The 19,154-nt window shown below is 41.1% G+C and overlaps 2 protein-coding genes across 2 annotated transcripts in view; one reads left to right on the top strand and one right to left on the bottom strand.

Moving 5' to 3' along the window:
* Window positions 1–19,154, top strand: part of MRPS22 (mitochondrial ribosomal protein S22) — a 331,159-nt gene that overhangs the window by 43,586 nt on the left and 268,419 nt on the right. The gene's annotated exons all lie outside the window — the stretch shown is intronic.
* Window positions 2,707–3,498, bottom strand: LOC105523326 (proline-rich protein 23C). Its single transcript, XM_011958120.1, has one exon. The coding sequence runs from the start codon at window positions 3,496–3,498 to the stop codon at window positions 2,707–2,709; it is 792 nt and encodes a 263-aa protein (XP_011813510.1).

Genomic DNA, 19,154 nt, shown 5'->3' with positions numbered 1-19,154 from the left:
ACCCAAAAATACATCAGGTAGTGAAACCATAGGGCATCAAAGTCAAGAAAAATACTAGTGTAAGCAGCCTAATCCTGTTAAAGGAATGGCAATACAAATGACATCTTCTCACCTGCAACAATAAATGTCATGGAAAATAACAGAATTATTTTTAAAGTAGTGAGAGAGTATAGGATTTATTTTAGAATTCCAAACCCAGCTACCATACTACAAGTTTGAAAGTGTAATTGAAATATTCGCAGACATACAAACCCAAGATTTACCACATAAACCATAGCTGAAAGAATTCTTAAAAAGTATACCATGGAAAGAAGACAAATGAGGCCAGAATAAAGGAGTGGAATGCAAGAATAGAAAGTGAGCAAATTAACTAGTAAAGCATGTTGGAAAATAATTGTTGATGTTCAACAACAACAAAAAACTAGCATCTCATTGGCTTTAACTTTATCAGCAATAATTTATTTCATTACAAAAAGTGAGGCAAAACTGGCAAAATAATGACATTTTAAAATTAGTGCGTTATAAACTATCACAAGAACAGAAAACCAAACACCGCATGCTATCACTCATAAGTGGGGGCTGAACAATGAGAACACATGGACACATGGAGGGGAACATCACATACCAGGGCCTGTCGAGGGGTGGGAAGATGGGGAGGGATAACATTAGGAGAAATACCTAGTGTAGGTGACGGGTTGATGAGTGCAGCAAACCACCATGGTACATGTATACCTATGTAACAAAACTGCACATTCTGCACATGTACCCCAAAACTTAAAGTACAATAAAAAAATTAGTGCTGTATATGGTTATGTAAAACCAACAAACATTCAAAAAAAGGCAAAAAACAAAACAAAAAACAACCCAAGGTGGAGTTAGAATCATATAAAATACTGTAGAATAGCAGAAATGCAAGCTACTTAGTAGTTAGAAATTAACACAAATCACCATGAGTTGATTAAAAAAGAAATTACAAAAAGTCATCTTATTCATACAGAAAAAAAAGTTTCTTAAATTTTTAACATTTAAAACCTTAAATGGACCCTGCAGTTACTGCCTTTCTCCTTCCACTTGTGTCTCCTCAGGTCCTCATAAAGCATCCAATTGTTTTAAATTGGACCAGCCCCAAAGCCTGGTCTCATTAGCGCTCTTGCCAGGTTTCTGTACATACTCTGGTGGCCCAAGGGTCCATCTAGCTATTGTATCGTATTATTGTATACACACAAATAATTAAATGTCAACATTTAAAACAAGTTGATAACATCTTTGTAGTAACTTAGGCAAAAACAAAGCAAAAATTCAACACTTTTTCATGATCTGAAAGACTGAAAATTAACTACTTCAATAGATTATGGGTTATCTAACAACCATGTAAAGATCATACTTTATGGTAAAATTTAGAAGCTTTAACACAAGGCATAAAACAGGAATGCCCGTATTAACCATACTTTTCAACCTGGACTTGAAGTAATATCCAATATAAAAGATTAAGGAAAAATAAGATGTAAGAAGCTTGTCAAGAGACAATATTCTCATTATTTGGAGATACTATTTTTATCAATCAATCGAGAATCTACACATACGCCATTAAAGAAATTCAGTAATTGCGTTTGATACAAGATCAACCTAAGAAACATATTATTTCCGGCTGGGCGCGGTGGCTCATGCCTGTAATCCTAGCATTTTGGGAGGCTGAGGTGGATGGATCACCTGAAGTCAGGAGTTCGAGACCAGTCTGGCCAACATGGTGAAACCCGTCTCTACTAAAAATACAAAATTAGTCGGGTGTGGTAGCGCATGCCTGTGATCCCAGCTACCTGGGAGGCTGAGGCGGGAGAATCACTTGAACCTGGGAGGCGAAGGTTGCAGTGAGCTGAGTTTGTGCCATTGCACTCCAGCCTGGACAACAAGAGCGAAACTCTCGTGTCAAAAAACAAACAAACAACACACACATACACACACAGAGTCTTAGAATTATAAGCTTTTCCAGGATAAAATAATTATATTAAAAATATACAAGAAGTAATGAATGAAAAAGAGCTGGCTCTAAGAGTTGGGGGGAAAATAAAGCCCAATAACATAAACAATTTGCTAAGCCAATCATGAAAAAAAGGAGGGTACATGATCATTATTTCCAGTTCTGTCTGTTTTGCAAACAACAAACATTTGTCCAGGTACAACTATTTGCAAGATCCCCCCCAAAGGGTTCAGGCCACCATAGAGAAAAATTCCATGGTGAGAAGGTCGTCATAAATTAGCCCAGAGACTAGGGCCAAAACCCATTAAACAAAATAAATGTAATTATTTTTAGTAATTAACTTGGGAGAAAAGATGTGCCACGGTAAGGTGCTCGGGAAGGGCGGATTTTTAGAGAAAATTGCTGGAACTGAAGTTTAAAGCAAAACCAGGGGGAATGGAGCTGCCTAGGGGTGACTTCCATACAAAACAGGCCCGATGCAGCAATCTCACAGTCTGAAAGTAGACTGTATTTCAACTAGCGTAGTTTTATGCCAAGGAGGATCTTTTTTTCCAGACTTTCTAAGTCAGCCACTGATCCAAAATTCTGCAACGCAGCCTGTGTCAAAAAAGCATCTATCTGTCATCCACTCTCGGAGATCCTTGTAGGTTGCGCAACATCCACACGACGGCTATCAGGAGGCAGACGCCTGGAGCCCAGTAGCGTGGCAAGGGATTGTGGGAGGCAGCTCATTCCTGGAACAGGCGTCTCCGGGCCTTGCACGGAGGGCGCTCTGGGAGCTCCGGGCGCGCGTGGGGACCTGGACTTGGAGAGGGAGGTAGAGGTTGGAGAGGTGAGCTGGGGACAGGCTCCAGAAGGTAGAATTCCGGGTCGAAGATGGGGCTTGGAGAGCGTCTCTCTGAACTGGGGTTGGAGGCCGGAGCACAGGGCCCTGGGATGGGGCCCTCCTGGTAGGGGCTAAACATACTTCTAGCGGAGGGGTAGAGCCCAGCGGCTGAGCCGGATGCGGAGTCCATGCAGAGCTCCGGAAATTCAGAGTCCGCGTCCTCCTCGTAGGCCTCTTCCTGGGCAGCGATCTCTGGGACAGATGCGCAGAAGACTTCCTGCTCGACGACGACGTCTTCCCCATGAGCGCCCAGGAAAACGTCCACTTCCAGGCCGGCAGACGAGTCGCTCTGCGCTCCTGAGCGTTCGTCGACGGAGCTTAGGAGGACCTCCGGGATCAGGATGAGGGTGTGTCCACCAAGAGACACTCGCAGGACCGACATTGGCGCGAGCTCCAGCACCAAGTCGACGTTCTCTAGCGGCACACGCAGGGCACAGCCCGCGGCCAGGACCACCACGGAGGTGAGCGCGTCCACGGCCAGGATCCCCGCCGGGTCTTCCGGGCTGGGCGCCGCGCGGGGTTCGGGGCCCGCGGGCTCCTCCAATCGGCTGCGCTTGGCAGGGCCTGGTCCTCCTGGCTGCTGTCCCCACCAGGGCGCAAGGCAGGCGCTGGGACTGCGGGGCCGGCTGTCCATCACCTCGACGGCGCTGCGGACGACGCTCCTGGGCCTGGCAGAGGACGTGGGGGCGGGGGGCGCGGGCGGCGAAGTCCTCTTTGAGGTAGCAGGTGTCAGTGGTAGGCCAGGCGGGTTGGGGCGGACGGGGCTCAGGACCGCGCGACGTGGGGCGAGTCCTCGGAGCCCTGGGGGCGCCTCCCGGAGATCGGAGTCCGTGCTACTGGTGGAGCCTCGCACGCTGTGGAGCTCAGCCTCGAGCGCCGGAATCTTGGGCCTTCCTGACGCAGACCCGGATGCGCACTGCAAAGCCAATTATGTTGTAAATGACGGCAGCTGAACCGAAGTCGCAAAATGTCACGCAATCCTCCGCCCCCTGGAGGACCCGCCCTAGAGGCGGAGGTACCCCTGCTGCCCAATAGCGGTGGCTGTGGTTGGTCGGTCACGCTGGGGAAATACTCTTACGGGCCGCTGGGGGGCCGAGCATCTGTGCCGCTCTAGGGCCTGGCTTCCAGTATCAAGTTCTTGTCCTTTGCGTTGACCTCAGACGCGGAGTTGAAGACCGATTCAGGTTCACGTAACACTGGTGCAGTGCCAAACCAGCACACCGAGTCCTAAATCCATCCTCCCAGGCTCCGTCCCGGAAGTGCCCTGCGCGTTACTGTTGACGAATAGTGGCGTGCGTTTTTCGGTTCTCCTAGCTTGTACATCGATGTAATATCTTTTTAGCGGTCTTGGAAGGGAGAGTAAAGCTGGGATCCTGCGTGACGATGGCAGCCCCTGCATTATCTGTTTATTACAATAATTGGTACTGTAGTAATTAAAGTCTTCCCTTGATATCCATGGAGGATTGGTTCCCGGACTCCCCGCATGGATACCAAAATCTACAGATGCTCAAGTCTCATATAAAATGGTGTACATTTGCGTATCACTTACATCCTTCCACTTATTTTAAAGCATCTCTAGAATACTTATAGTATGTAATACAGTGTAAATACTATACCCCTGGTTGCTATACAGATATATATATATTTATTATATAGTTTGTTTCTGAGATGGAATTTCATTCTGTCGCCCAGGCTAGAGTGCTGTGGTGCAATCTCTGCTCACTACAACCACCATCTCCTGGGCCCAGGTGATCCTCCCACCACAGCTTCCTGAGTAGCTGGGATTACAGGCACGTTCCACCATTTTTTTGTAGAGACAGGGTTTTGCCATATTGCCCAGGCTGGACTCGAACTCCTGGGCTCAAGCTATCCACCCGCCTTGGCTTCCCAAAGTGCTGGGACTACAGGCGTGAGTCACCGTGCCCGGCCTTATATATATTGTTTTTTTATTGTGTTATTTTCCATTTTTTCCCGAGTATTTTCGGTCTTCTGTTGATTGAATCTGCGAATGCGAAACCCGTGTTTCCAGAGGGCCAACTCTATTATGCTACAGTCAGCTGAAGTATGGTTAACTTTATCTAATTTGACCTAAACTACAGTTCTGAGGTCTGTTTTAGCCCAATTTATAGATGATGAAAATGTCATGCAGAAAGGTTAACCAACTTGCCCAAGAGCCAGGAACTAGCAGAACGGAGTCTGGCTTGTCCAGCTCCATTTAAGGTGATACACCTACACAATGTCAGCGTTTTTGACCTGTGTCAGCTGAAAGGCACCTCTGCGTGGCATGTCCAGGCGGTGAAAGGGAAGGTGTAGCTCTGTAGCGGGACGAGCCGCAGATAAAACTCCTCAGATACCGGATTAAAGAAGGAAGAGGTTTTTTATTCGGCCGGGAGCTCGGCTCTTAAGACGCGAGTCTGCCGACGCTCCCGGCCGAATAAAAAACCTCTTCCTTCTTTAATCCGGTGTCTGAGGAGTTTTATCTGCGGCTGGTCCTGCTACACTTCTTGGTTCTTTAACCGGGAATCGAACCCGGATCACCGCGGTGAGAGCGCCGAATCCTAACCACTAGACCACCAGTGTTAATAGGAGAAAGTACTCAGCTCTGATTTTGGAATAGGTAATATTTTAAAGTGCTTACGGGGGACAACAAAGCATTTCCTGACATCTTTGCTAAGCATGTGATGTCCCACCTTGGCGGGAACCATTATTAAATTTTATCATTCCAGAATATTCTTGGGCATTTAAAAGCAAATCTCATACATGTTATTTATCTCCCTCCCCTTCTACAAAATTTATTCTTTTTTAGGGTTGCATAGTATTCATTTGGATAGTCTTTACATTTAAATCAAGTCTCTCTTGCTGGACAGTGGTCTGTCATCACTTGGTGGCACTGTTATCCTCTGGTAGGTTAATGGAAAATGCAGATTATTTGCCCCATCCCAGAGCGATTGAAGTACAATTCTTGGAACGTGGGGCTTAGGTATTCTATGTGAGCATCTCCAAAAAATTCTGTTTTACTCCAAGATCATTGGACTTGTTTTCATTTCTCAGTTGAGGAGTTCATGAAACCCGGCGGCTCATGCTTGTGATCAGGGACCTGCTTGTTGGTGTCAGTGTTATGGAGGGAACTTCAACTTTCTGGGCAGCGTTCAGTACTTTTCTTAGCACAACTGGCCCGCTTTGGGTGGTTTATGGTGGCTGCCCGGTGGCTGCATGGTGGGGAATTCTCCTGGGGTCAAGTGGCCTGGGACTGGGCACTGGTCAGGGTAACCAGGGTCGAGGACTGCGTTGGATGGCCCTGCTGGGAACCTGTGGTTCCTGCGGACACCTCCTGCCGGGAGAGTGTGGATGCAGCCGGACCCGCCTGCAGTTCTTAGGTGAAAGAAATGGCTCGGTGCAAGCATCCAGGCAGAAGGCGGTGGGGGTGGAGCCTGCGGGAAACTGCCTGCTTTGGTCCAGTAGAGTTTTGTCTGGACCCTTGAACCTTCTTGCAGAGAACAGTGGGGGCACCATTCAGAAGCAAGGATGGACGCGTCATGATGTATGGGGTAGATGGGCAAGCACAGATTCTGCCAGCCTACTGGGAGTGGGGCTCGGGGTTCCTGGCTAGATCTCCAGCTCTGAGCAGGGTCCTGCCTGTGACTTGAGTGGTGCCACCTCGTGTCTGCTGCTTTCCTGACCTCAGCAGTCTCACCTGAGAGCTCCTCAGTGTCCTGGGCCTTGTGATTTAACCCAACACTCTGCTTACTCCGAATCCTGCCTGTGAGCTCTCTTTCCAAGTGAATGTGGTCCTGCTCTAGGACAGTAGTAGTTGGCAGGGGTCCTGGAGCAGACACATCTGGCTTTCTCTCCTGGCTGGCCACAGTCTAATTGGGTGTTCATGGGCAAGTCACTTCACCTCCCCTAAACTTCAGTTTCTTTACATGTAAAATGGGGAGAATGCCATCCACTGTGGCATCTCAAGTGATCTTCTTGCCTCAACTTCCCATAGTGTTTGGATTATCACATATTCTTTATCCGTTCATCCATTGATAGACATTTAGGTTGATTCTGTATCTTTGCTATTGTGAATTGTGCTGTAGTAAACATGTGAGTGCAGGTATCTCTTTGACATATTGATTTCTTTTCCTTTGGGTAGATACCTAGTGGTGGGATTGCTGGATTGAATGGTAATTCTATTTTTAGTATTTTGAGAAATTTCCATTCTGTTATCCATAGTGGCTATACTAGTTTACATTCCCACAGTGGACAAGAGTTCTCTTTTCTCTGAATCCTCACAACATCTGTTATTTTTTGTCTTTTTAGTAATAGCCATTCTGACTGGGGTAAAATAATATCTCATTGTGGTTTTGATTTTCATTTTCTTGGTGATTAATGTTGAACACTTTTTTCATATACCGATTGGCTGTATGTCTTCTTTTGAGAAATGTCTATCCATATCCTTTGCCCACTTTTCAATGGGACTATGTTTTTCTTGTTGAGCTATTTGAGTTCCTTGTATGTTTTATCTATTAGCTCCTTGTAGGATGAATAGTTTGCAAGTACTTTCTCCCATTCAACAGGTTGCCTTTTCATTTTGTTGATTATTTCTTTTGCTGTGCAGGGGCTTTTTTTGTTTAATTAAGTCCCATTTGTATATATATTTTTTGTCTTCTATGCTTTTGATGTTTCAATGATAAATTCTTTGTCTAGACCAATGTCCAGGAGAGTTTTCTCCAGTATTTTGTAGTTTTGTAGTTTTGGGTCTTACAGTTAAGTCTTTAATCCATTTGAGTTAACTTTTGTATATGGTGAGAGATAGGGGTTCAGTTTTATTGTTTGGAATGTACCTATCCTATTTTCCTGGCACCGTTTATTGAGGAAGGTGTCCTTTCCCCACTGTAAGTTCTTGTCAGTTCTGTTGAAGATCAGTTGGCTGTGAATATGGTGGCTTTATTTCCAGGTTCTCTATTCTGTTCCATCTGGAGAACAGAATTCTCCATTCTGTTCTCTATTCTATATGTCTATTTTATATCTTTACCCTGCTGTTTTGGTTACTGTAGCCTTGTAATGTATTTTTAAGTCAGGTAATTTGATTGATGCCTGCAGCTTTGCTCTTTTTGCTGAGGACTTTGGCTATTTGGGCTCATTTTTGGTTCTATATAAATTTTAGGATTGTTTTTTCAAATTCTGGGAAGAGTGATGGTATTTTGGTAGGGATTGCATTCAATCTGTGGAATGCTTTGGGCAATATCGTCATTTTATATTTTATTTAATTTTATTTAGAGACAGGGTCTTACTGTGTTGCTCAGACTGGAGTGAAGTGGCATGATCACAACTCACTGCAGCCTCAAACTCCTGAGCTCAAGTGATCCTCCCACCTCAGCTTCCTGAGTAGCTGGGACTACCAGTGTGTGCCACCACATCCAGCTAATCTTTACAATTTTTTGTAGAGATAGAGTCTCACTATATTTCCCAAGTTTGTCTCAAACTCCTCGTCTCAAGTGATCCTCTTGCCTCAACTTCCCATAGTGCTTGGATTATAGGCATGAGCCACTGTGCCTGGCCAATGTGATTATTTAAGGGTACTAGTTCTTTTGATCCATGAGTGTGGCATGTTTTTCCGTTTGTATTATCTTCAATTTTTTTCATCAGAGTTTTGTAGTTCTCTTTGTAGAGATCTTTAACCTCCTTGATTAAATTTATTCCTAGGCATTTTATTTTATTTTGTTCTTTATTCTTTTCTTTTTTTTTTTCAAATAGAGATGGGGTCTCACCGTGTTGCCCAGGCTGATTCCAAACTCCTGGGCTCAGGCATTCCTCCCACCCTGGCCTCCCAAAGTACTGGGATTACAGGCATGAGCCACTGTGCCTGGCCTATTTTTTTTAGTAGCTATTGTAAATGGGATTGCTGTCATGATTTCTTTCTCAGCTAGATCATTATTGGTGTATAGGAATGCTACTGATTTTTGTATGTTGATTGTGTATCCTCAACTTTACTAAATTCATTCATCAAATGTAAGGAGATTTTTGGTACAGTCTTTAGGTTTTTCTAGGTATAAGATCATATTATCAGAAAAGAGGGACAATTTGACTTTCTCTTTTCCAATTTGGATCATATAGCATTGCTATGATATCCATGATCAATGCCATTTTGCATTGCTATAAAAGACTACCTGATTCCCGGTAATTTACAATGAAAAGAGGTTTGTTTATATGGCTCATGGTTCTGCAGAAGCATGGCATCTGCTTCTGGTAAGGGTTATCAGGGGGCTTCCACAAATGGTGGAAGGTGAAGAGGAGCAGATATCACGTGGTGAGACGAAGGAAGAAAGAGAAGAGAAGGGAGGCTTTTTTTTAAGAATCAGATTTTGTGGGAACTAATAGAGCAAGAATTCACTCATTACTGCAAGGATGACACCAAGCCATTCATAAGGGATCTGCTCCCATGACCTGAACACCTCCCACCAGGCCCTGCCTCCAACAATGGGGATCCAATTTTAACATGTGAATCGGAGGGGAAAGATATACAAAATACATCAGATGGCTTTTCTTTCTTTCTTTCTCTGGCCTGATTTATCTGGCTGGAACTTCCACTGCTATGTTGAATAGGAGTGGTGAAAATGAGCATCCTTGTCTTGTTCCAGTCCCGAGGAAAGGCATTCAACTTTTCCCCATTCAGTATGATGTTAGCTGTGCGTGTGTTGCATATGGCCTTTATTATTTTGAGGTATATCCCTCTGTGCCTGGTTTGTTGAGAGTTTTTATCATGAAGAGATGTTGAATTTTATCAAATACTTTTTCTGCATCTATTAAGATGATCATATGATTTTTATCTTTCACTCTGTTGACCGGTTGTATCACATTTGTTGATTTGCATGTGTTGAGCCATCCTTGAATCCTTTATATAAATTCCACTTGATCATGTTGTATTTTGTTTTAAAATGTGCTGTTGGATTTGGTTGGCTAGTGTTTTGTTGAGGATTTTTGCACCTAAGTCCGTTAGGGACATGGGCCTATCATTTTCTTTTTTGTTGTGTCCTTGTTTGATTTTGCTATCAGGGTGATGCTGCACTCATAGGATGAGTTAGGGAGAATTCCCTCCTCTTCAATTTTTTGAATAGTTTCAGGAGGATTGGTATTACTTCTTTGTATGTTTGGTAGAATTTGGCTGTGAATCCATCAGATCTTGGACTTTTCTTTGTTGTGAGACTTTTTATTACTGATTCAATCTCACTACTCATTATTGGTCATTCCGGTTTTCTATTGTTTCCTGATTTTATCTTGGCAGATTGTATGTGTCCAGGAATATGTCCATTTCCTCTAGGTTTTCCAGTTTGTCAGCATATAGTTGTTTATAATAGTTTCTGATGGCCTTTTGTATTTCTGTGGTATCAGTTGTAATGTTTCTTTTTTCATTTCCGATTTTGTTTATTTAAGTGTCCTCTCTTCTTAGTGTAGGTAGCAGTTTGTCAATTTTGCTTATCTTTTCAAAGAACGAATTTTTCATTTTGTTGATTTTTCTATGTTGCATTTTTAGTTTCTATTTCATTTAGTTCTGCTCTGATCTTTATTATTTCTTTTCTTTTGCTAATTTTGACATTGACTTGTTCTTGCTTTTCTAATTCCTTGTGATGGGTTGTAGATTATGGATTTGTACCTTTCTCCTTTTTTGAGTAGGCATTTATTGCTATTTTCCTTTAGCACTGCTTTTGCTGTATCCCTCAGGTTTTGGTATGTTGTGTTTCCATTTTCATTTGTTTCAAGAAATTTTATTTTTTTATTGATCCAATGGTCATTTAGGAGCATATTGTTTAATTTTCATATATTTGTATGATTTCCAAAGTTCCGCTTGATATTAATTTCTGGTTTTGTTCCACTGTAGTCTGAGAAGATACTTGATATGATTTTGATTTAAAAATTTTTTACATTTGTTTTGTGGCTTAACGTGTAATCTATCCTGGAGAATTGCTAAGGAAAAGAATGTATATTCTGCAATTGTTGGATAGAATATTCTGTAAATGTCTTTTAGATCCATCTGTCTTAAAGTCCAGTTTAAATCCAATGTTTCTTTGTTGATTTTCTGTCTAGACGATCTGTGTAATGCTGAGAATGGGGTGTTGAAGTCCGTTATTATTGTGTTGCAGTCTAGCTTTCTGTTTAGATTCAGTATTATTTGCTTTATAATTTTGGGTGCTCCAGTGTTGGGTGCATAGATATTTAGAATTGTTATATCTTCTTGCTGGATTGATCTCTTTATAAGTATATAATGACCTTAATCATCTTTTTTTGTTTTCACCGCTCTTGGCTTGAAGTCTGTTTTATCTGATATAAATATAGCTATTCCTGCTCACTTTTAGTTTCTATTTGCTTAGAATATATTTTTTTCAGTCTCTTTACTCTCAGTCTATATGTGTCTTTACTGTAAGGTGCGTTTATTGTTAAGCAGCCATTCTATATCTTTTAAGTAGAGAATTTAATCTGTTTTACATTCAAGGTTGTTATTGAGGCTTTGTTCCTGTCATATTGTTAATTGTTTTTTGGTTGTTTTATATATTCTTTTTCCCTTTTTTTCTTATTATTTGTCATTGTGGTCTGGTGTATTTCTGGAGTGGTGCCATTTAAGTTCTTTGTCTTCTTTGTATGATTGCTTCATCAGTGAGTTTTGTAATTTTATGTTTTTTTATGATGGTATATGTCATTATTTTGCTTCCAGGTTTAGGACTCTCTTGATCATTTATTGTAGTGCCAGTCTAGTGGTGACAAATTGCCTCAGCATTTGCTTATCTGGGAAATACTTTATTTCTCCTTTATTTTTGAAGGTTAAGTTCACCAGATATAGTATTCTTCTTTGGTAGTTTTGTTTTTCTTTCAGTACTTTGAGTATATTATCCCATTCTCTTCTGGACTGTAAGGTTTCTGCTGAGAAATCCATTGTAAGTCTCATGGGATTTCCTTTATAGGTGGGTAGGCAGTTTTTACTTGCTGTTTTTAGGATTTAGTTTTTATCTTTGACTTTAGGCAGTCTGATTATAATGTATCATGGAGACCTTTATGCATTGTATCTGCATAGGGATCATTGAGACTCCTGTATCTGAATGTCTAAATCCCTTGCTAGACTTGAGAATTTTTCATCTCTCATTTTATTAAATAGGTTTTATAATCTTTTCATTTTTCTCTTTGCCTTTGATAATACTGATAATTTGTATATTTGGTTGTCTTGTGGTGTCCCAAATGTCATGAAAGCTTTTCTCATTTAAAAAAATTAGTTTTTTCTTAAGTTTTTGTCTGACTGGGTTTTTTTGTTTTTTTGTTTTTTTTTGCTTTTGTCTGATCTAGTCTATCGTTGCAGCTTTCAAATGTAGTTTGTATTTCCTTCAATGAATTATTTAGTTCCAGAATTTCTATTTGGTTCTTTAAAATATATATATATCTGGTAAATTGCTAGTTTATATCCTGAATTGTTCTTCTGATTCTTTGTATTGTTTTTCAGAATTCTCTTGCAACTGACTGAACTTTAGAATCAGTATTTTGAATTATTTATCTGGAATTTTGCAGATTTCCTTTTTATTAAGATCTATTGCTGTAGGATGATTGTGTTCCATTGCAAGTGTCATATTTCCTTGCTTTTTCATGTTTCCTCTTCTTATGTTGACATCTGTGCATCTGGTGTAACTGTTGCTTCTTCCTAATTTTCAATGTACTTTCAAAGGGGAGGACTGTTCCCTGAAGATGTGTCTGTGGTATTGGTTGGGTAGGGCACTTTGACTTTGATTTTAGGTATGTGCACTAGTGTTATTCTGTATGATTTATTTGGCTGTAAACAGCATTAGTGCTTTGTGTGATTTCCTCAGAGGGTTAGGGTGCAGTTACTGACAGAGGGTGTGGTGAAGTTGTGCTGGGACCTGGGAAGCCAAGTGGGTCAGTTCTTAGACCACAGTGGTGGACTAAGCATGCCTGTCTTTGTGCCCCATGGCAGTGTATGTGCTGGCAACTGTGCTGATATTTAACAGTGGGCTGATTCTTTGGCCTCCAGATGGCTTGCTTGGATGCCAGTAGTGGCAGCAGTGGGCCAGGCAGGTGAGTGGGTTCTTGGGTCCCTGGGCAGCTGACATGGTATGAATGATAGGAGTAGCTTTATTTGGAGGACCTTCTGGGTCCTCAACAGCTCTGGTGGTGACTGTAGTGTGGGGTCACTCCCTGTAATTCCAGACATGCTGGGCTCAGGCTCTCCTGCTTTCTGCAGCAGCAGCATAGCACCATGTGATGGTAGTTGGGGGCTCTATCTTCATGCAGAAGTCTGGGCACAGAAACCTCATGGTCAGTGGGGTTGCAGTCACCACTTACCACCATAGACAGGTAGTCCTCTGGTTCAACCACCCCAGCCTCTGGTGGCAACAGGAGCAGGTGTGCAGAGGGGGAAGAAGGGTCTTATTCTCTATGGGACAACCTGAACACAGAGGACACTCTGCTGGTGAAAGGGATTTCATTCTATGCTTACAAAGCTGAGCACAGAGTTTGTGCCAGCGCTGGGCATGGGATCACTTCTCACAGCATCCAACAAGGAACTCTTTGGTCTCTGGAAAGTGTGAACTTTGGATTCCTTTGTCCCAGGGGCTGCCTTTTTGTTGCATTGCATCATCTTTTCTTGGAAAGTAGTGGGCTAGAGTACTGGGAACTCTCTGTGGGCTGGAGTGCTGGAAGCCCTGCAGTACCTTTGGGTCCATCCAGTGCTGTGCTGCTGCAAGCCGTAAAAGTGGACTCTGGGGAATGTCAGTGGGAGCTCCTGGGATGTGGAGGTATGGAGGCTGTTGTTCCCAGGGCAGAATGCAGTTCCATGAAGGCTGCACTCTTGAAATGATGCCCTGCCACAACCACTCAGGTCTTATGGGAGGGTGAATGACCCAGTGCAAGATCCTTGTCTGCTGCAATGCCCTCATGGGGCCTGTTACTCAATGTCTGTGCCAGTGTCAGGATTTGTGCAGGTAGAAGAGCTCTCCTATGGTTCAGATTGTAGCAGTCCACAGGCTTGCTGGACTGCTGAACTCTCTCTTACCCTTTCCCTGCAATATTGAACCCCTTCATGTTCAGGCAGATCTTGGCCAAGCTGGATGTTTGCTTCCTTTATCTTATATGCCTCAGGTATTTCCCATGTGTTCTCCAAAGGAATCTGGTTGAGGGTTGAGGTATAATTGTCTAGTCATAATTTTGTTTCTTCTTTCTGAAGGGGGCAGGTGTCTGATGTCTCTAGTCAGTCATCTTGAACTGGAATTCTACTGTTTATTAGGTTTATAACCTGCTTCTCTCACTTGATAGTGCCAGCCCTCTTCTCCAGCATCATGTATCAGGTGCTCAGTGAATGGTTAAAAAAATTACCATCATCATCATCATCCTAAAAATAGGTCTGACCTTTTAGAAAAAAAACTATTCTGGGTGTTTTCATGGCCACTGTCTATGTGGTTTAAGAATAGTTGTGTTGGGCACTGGTTCGTGTGTCTTTCATTCTGCCTGATTTTACCTTCCTCTTAAGACTGCCCAAGGACTGTCAGGTGAATTGTCAGGCCCATTCATTGGGCTTCCCTGGTGTCAATAAATACTACCCAATGAATCATCATGAAATGACTGAACCTCGGTGCATGAGAAATTTAGCAAAACTGTCTTCAAGGTCTGGGCAGTCTGGAAAACGTTCATTGGGAGAGAAAGCCAAGGGAACCTGCGTATAGGAAGCTGAATGCAAAGTAGATATCAATGAATGAAACTTAAGTTTCCTCAGCATCAGATGCCTGGGAACTCTGACTCTTTGCTGCTTCATCTGAGACCCTGAGGCTCAGACTCAGGGCTTGGACCAGACAGTGCCCTTGGCATTGGCTGTAATGAGTGTGGCTCAGTTATCTTCTATAATGCAGAAGTAAGTGGCTTTAAAAGTTTCTGTTTATTTTTATCCATACAAGTAATATCTGAATACATTAAAAAACATCTATACAGTGTAGCTAAAGTTGTAGTTTCTCCTTCACTCCCCATCCAACCCACCATCCAGGGTTGATTTGATAAGGTTCTTTTCTATTATTTACAAACACAACAGAGGGTTTTTGGTTTCTTCCTGGGATGGCAATGCATTGTGGGTAATTTCCTGTAATATGTTAAGAGCGTATGCTATTTGGTATTGCTATCTGCAAAGTATATTGTCTCTTCACGCTTTTATTCAAGAGACCTTTTTCTACATGCGATACAGCCTTCTATATCTTGTTTGAAAAATTTGTGTAGGTACGAGAAAAGACTACTTCAAAAATCTGTTGTACAGCAACTCCTTTGTCTTTGCCCGAAAAATGAAGATGAAAGCGTTTCATTCTCTTTCCACTTATCTCACAGTAATTTGTAATTCTGGTGTATTATGTTATGCTATCTTTACTTCCTGAATACATAACTGAGGTAGGGGCAAATGGCATGGTATTACTGATGCTGTTACAAAGATTAAATGATGGCTGGTGTGAACACAATGTCATTAATCCCTTACTATTTTAAGGGTGCCAAAACTGACTATTAAAGAACATAATTTTTATGTTCTTTTTTTTGTAGAGAGAGGGTCTTTCTAGTTTGCCCAGGCTGATCTAAAACTCCTCGCTTCAAGTGATTCTCTTGTCTTAGCCTCCCAAAGTCCTGGGATTACAGGCGTGAACCACTGTGCCTGGCTTTGAATACTAACAAGTAATCTTGTGTTCTTCTCTGGGGTACACCATAGTCATTTGTTTTTTACAGGTGATGTTAATTTATTTTTTCAATTTAATGATTACCAGTAAATTTATGGAGTTGTGCAGCCATCACCACAATCCAGTTTTAGAAGACTTGCATCACTCAAAATATTCCTTCATGCCTGTTTGCATATAATCCCCACTCAAATCTCCAGATCTGGGTAATTGCTGAATCCCTCTATCTCTGTAAATTTGCCTTTCACTAGATAGTTCACATAAGTGGAATGATGGTATATACAGTTTTTGTGGTTTTTGTGTCTTGCTTCTTTCACTTAGTGTATCGTTTTTGAGACTTAATCCTGTTGTAGCAGTTGTCTAAGTTGTACCCTTGTTGTAGTATGTCGTATCAGTATATAAGTCATTTAAATTGCTGAATAGTATCTTTTGCATGGATAAATTACATTTTGTTTATCTGTTTACCAGCTGGTGAAATATTTCCAATTTTTGTCTATTGAGAATGATGCTGCTCTGAACATTTACATACATGTCTTTGTGTAGACATGTTTTCATGCTTCCTCGATATGTTCCATGGAGTAGAATTGCTGGCCGAAATAGCAAGTTTATGTTTCACTTAAAAAAAAATCCCTGCGAAATGAGTTTCCTAAGTGGCTGTACCATTTAAGATTCCCAACAGCAGTACATGAAGATTCCAGTCTCTTCACATTCTTACCAACACTTGTATTGTCTGTCTTTTTGATTGTAGTCATTCTAGTGGGTGTGCTGTGGTATGTCACGGTGGTTTTAATTGAATTTTTCTGAGGACTAATGATGTTAAATATCTTCTGAGTTTATTAGCCATGCTAATCTTCCATGCTTAAATGTCTGTTTGAATCTTTCATCCATTTTAAAATTCAATTGTTTGTCTTATTATTGAATTGTAGGAGTTCTTTATGTATTCTGAATACAAGTCTTTTATCAGATACCTGGTTTCTGCATATTTCCTCCTAATTTGTGAACTAAATTTTTTTCTTATAAATATTTTCTATAAATATTGCATTTATTTTCCTTTTCCCCCCAACTTTTAAGTTCGGGGTATATGTGCAGGATATGCAGGTTTGTTACATAGGTAAACATGTGCCATCATGGTTTGCTGCACAGATCATCCCATCACCTGGGTATTAAGCCCAGTATGCATTAGCTATTCTTCCTCATGCTCTCCCTCTCCCTGCCCCCCACTGACAGGCCCCAGTGTGTGTAATTCCTCCCCATGTGTCCATGTGATCTCATCATTCAGCTCCTACTTATAAGTGAGAACATGCAGTATCTGGTTTTCTGTTGTTACGTTAGTTTACTGAGGATGATGGCTTCCAACTTCATTCATGTCCCTGTAAAGGTCATGATCTCATTCCTTTTTATGGCTGCATAGTATTCTGTGGCATATATGTGTCACATTTTCTTTATTAAGTCTGTCATTGGATAAAGAACACTGACACCGATTGATGAGCATTTAGGTCTTTGGTATTGTGAATAGTGCTGCAATGAACATATGTGTGCGTATATCTTTATAACAAAATAATTTATATTCCTTTGGGTATATACCCAGTAATTGGATTGCTGGGTCAAATGGTATTTCTGCCTCTAGGTCTTTGAGGAATTGCCACATTGTCTTCCACAATGGTTGAACTAATTTACACTCCCACCAACAATGTAAAAGCATTCCTTTTTCTCCACAACCTCACCAGCATCTATTGTTTTTTGACTTTTTAATAATAGCCATTCTGACTGGTGTGAGATGGTATCTTGTGGTTTTGATTTGCATTTCTCTAATTGGTGATGTTGATTTTTTTACATGTTTGTTGGCCACATATATGTCTTCTTTTGAGAAGTGTCTGTTCATGTCCTTTGCCCACTTTTTAGTTTTTTTTTTTTATATTTGGCTGTTGGGAGTTGTAGGAGTTCTTTAAATGAGAGTCCTTTACATAGGGGTTCTTTATATATCATTGATGCTAATTGGTGATGTTGATTTTTTTACATGTTTGTTGGCCACATATATGTCTTCTTTTGAGAAGTGTCTGTTCATATCCTTTGCCCACTTTTTAGTTTTTTTTTTTGTCAGATGCATAGTTTGCAACAATTTTCTCCTATTCTGTAGATTGTCTATTCATTCTGTTTACAGTATCTTTTGCTGTGCAGAAGCTCTTTAGTTTAATTAGATCCTATTTGTCAATTTTTGCTTTTGTTGCAATTTCTTTTGGCACCTTTGTGATGAAATGTTTGCCCATGCCTATGTCCTGAGTGGTATTGCCTAGGTTGTCTACCAGAGTTTTTATAGTTTTGGGTTTTACATGTAAGTCTTTAATCCATCTTGAGTTAATTTTTGTGTATGGTATAAGGGATTCAGTTTCAATCTTCTGCCTATGGCTAGCCAGTTATCCTACCACTGTTTATTGGATAGGGAATACTTTCCCCATTGCTTGTTTTTGTTAGCTTTGTCAAAGATCAGATAGTTGTAGGTATGTGGTCTTATTTCCAGGTTATCTAACCTGTTCCACTGATCTATGTCTGTTCTGGTAGCAGACCATGCTGTTTTGGTTATTGTAGTCCTGTAGTATAGTTTGAAGTCAGGTAAAGTGATGCCTCCACCTTTGTTCTTTTTGTTAGGATTTCTTCACTATTTCAGCTCTTTTAAGATTCCATATGATTTTTAAAATTAGTTTTTTTCTACTTCTGTGAAGAATCTCAGTGGTAGAGTCATAGAATTAGCACTGAATCTGTAAATTGCTTTGGGCAGTATGGGCATTTTAACAATATTGATTTTTCTTATCCATGACCATGGAATGTTTTTTGGTTTGTTTGTGTCATCCCTGATTTCTTTTAGCAGTGTTTTGTAGTTCTCATTATAGAGATAATTTACCTCTCTAGTTAGCTTTATTCCTAGGTATTTTATTCTTTTTATGGCAATTGTAATTGGGAACCTACCAGGAGTAGGGAGTGAGCTTCACTGAGTCTCTTGTGTACCAGGCCAATGCCACAGGAACAAAAGAAGCAAAGCAGAAGCCAGGAAGGGAAACTCTTCTGGTATTTGTCAGTTCTTCCTACTGACAAAGCTTGACATCATACCAGCTGCTTAGTGAGAAATGTCCCACAATTACAGACAGACAATGAAAGGTGGATTTGGAGTTGAAAGGCAATAAATTAACTGGCTCACCACCTATCTAGAAAACTTCAAAAATTTAAAACAAATACTGAAAATTAAACAAAAAATATTGGTAGAACAAAAAACTGTGAATTTTTTTGTCACGATCAATAAGTTATGACATGTCTGTCAGAAATTGATAGCTTAAACAAAAATAAATAACATTTATAATATTGAGCAATAAACTTAAAAAATTTTAAGTAATATATATTTAGAAACATGAATCCCATTGCGACTCATGTGGAATGTTTGTTAAAATTTTCCACGCTGGGCGTGGTGGCTCACACCTGTAATCCCAGCACTTTGGGAGGCCAAGGCAGGCAGATCATGAGCTCAAGAGATAAAGATCATCCTGGCCAACATGGTGAAACCCTGTCTATACCAAAAAATACAAAAATTAGCTGGACGTGGTGGCACACGCCTGTA

This window comes from Colobus angolensis, unplaced genomic scaffold (genome assembly GCF_000951035.1).
Source record: "Colobus angolensis palliatus isolate OR3802 unplaced genomic scaffold, Cang.pa_1.0 Scaffold46, whole genome shotgun sequence".
NCBI classification, from domain to species: Eukaryota; Metazoa; Chordata; class Mammalia; order Primates; family Cercopithecidae; genus Colobus; species Colobus angolensis.
This window is presented reverse-complemented; position numbering and strand designations above follow the sequence as displayed.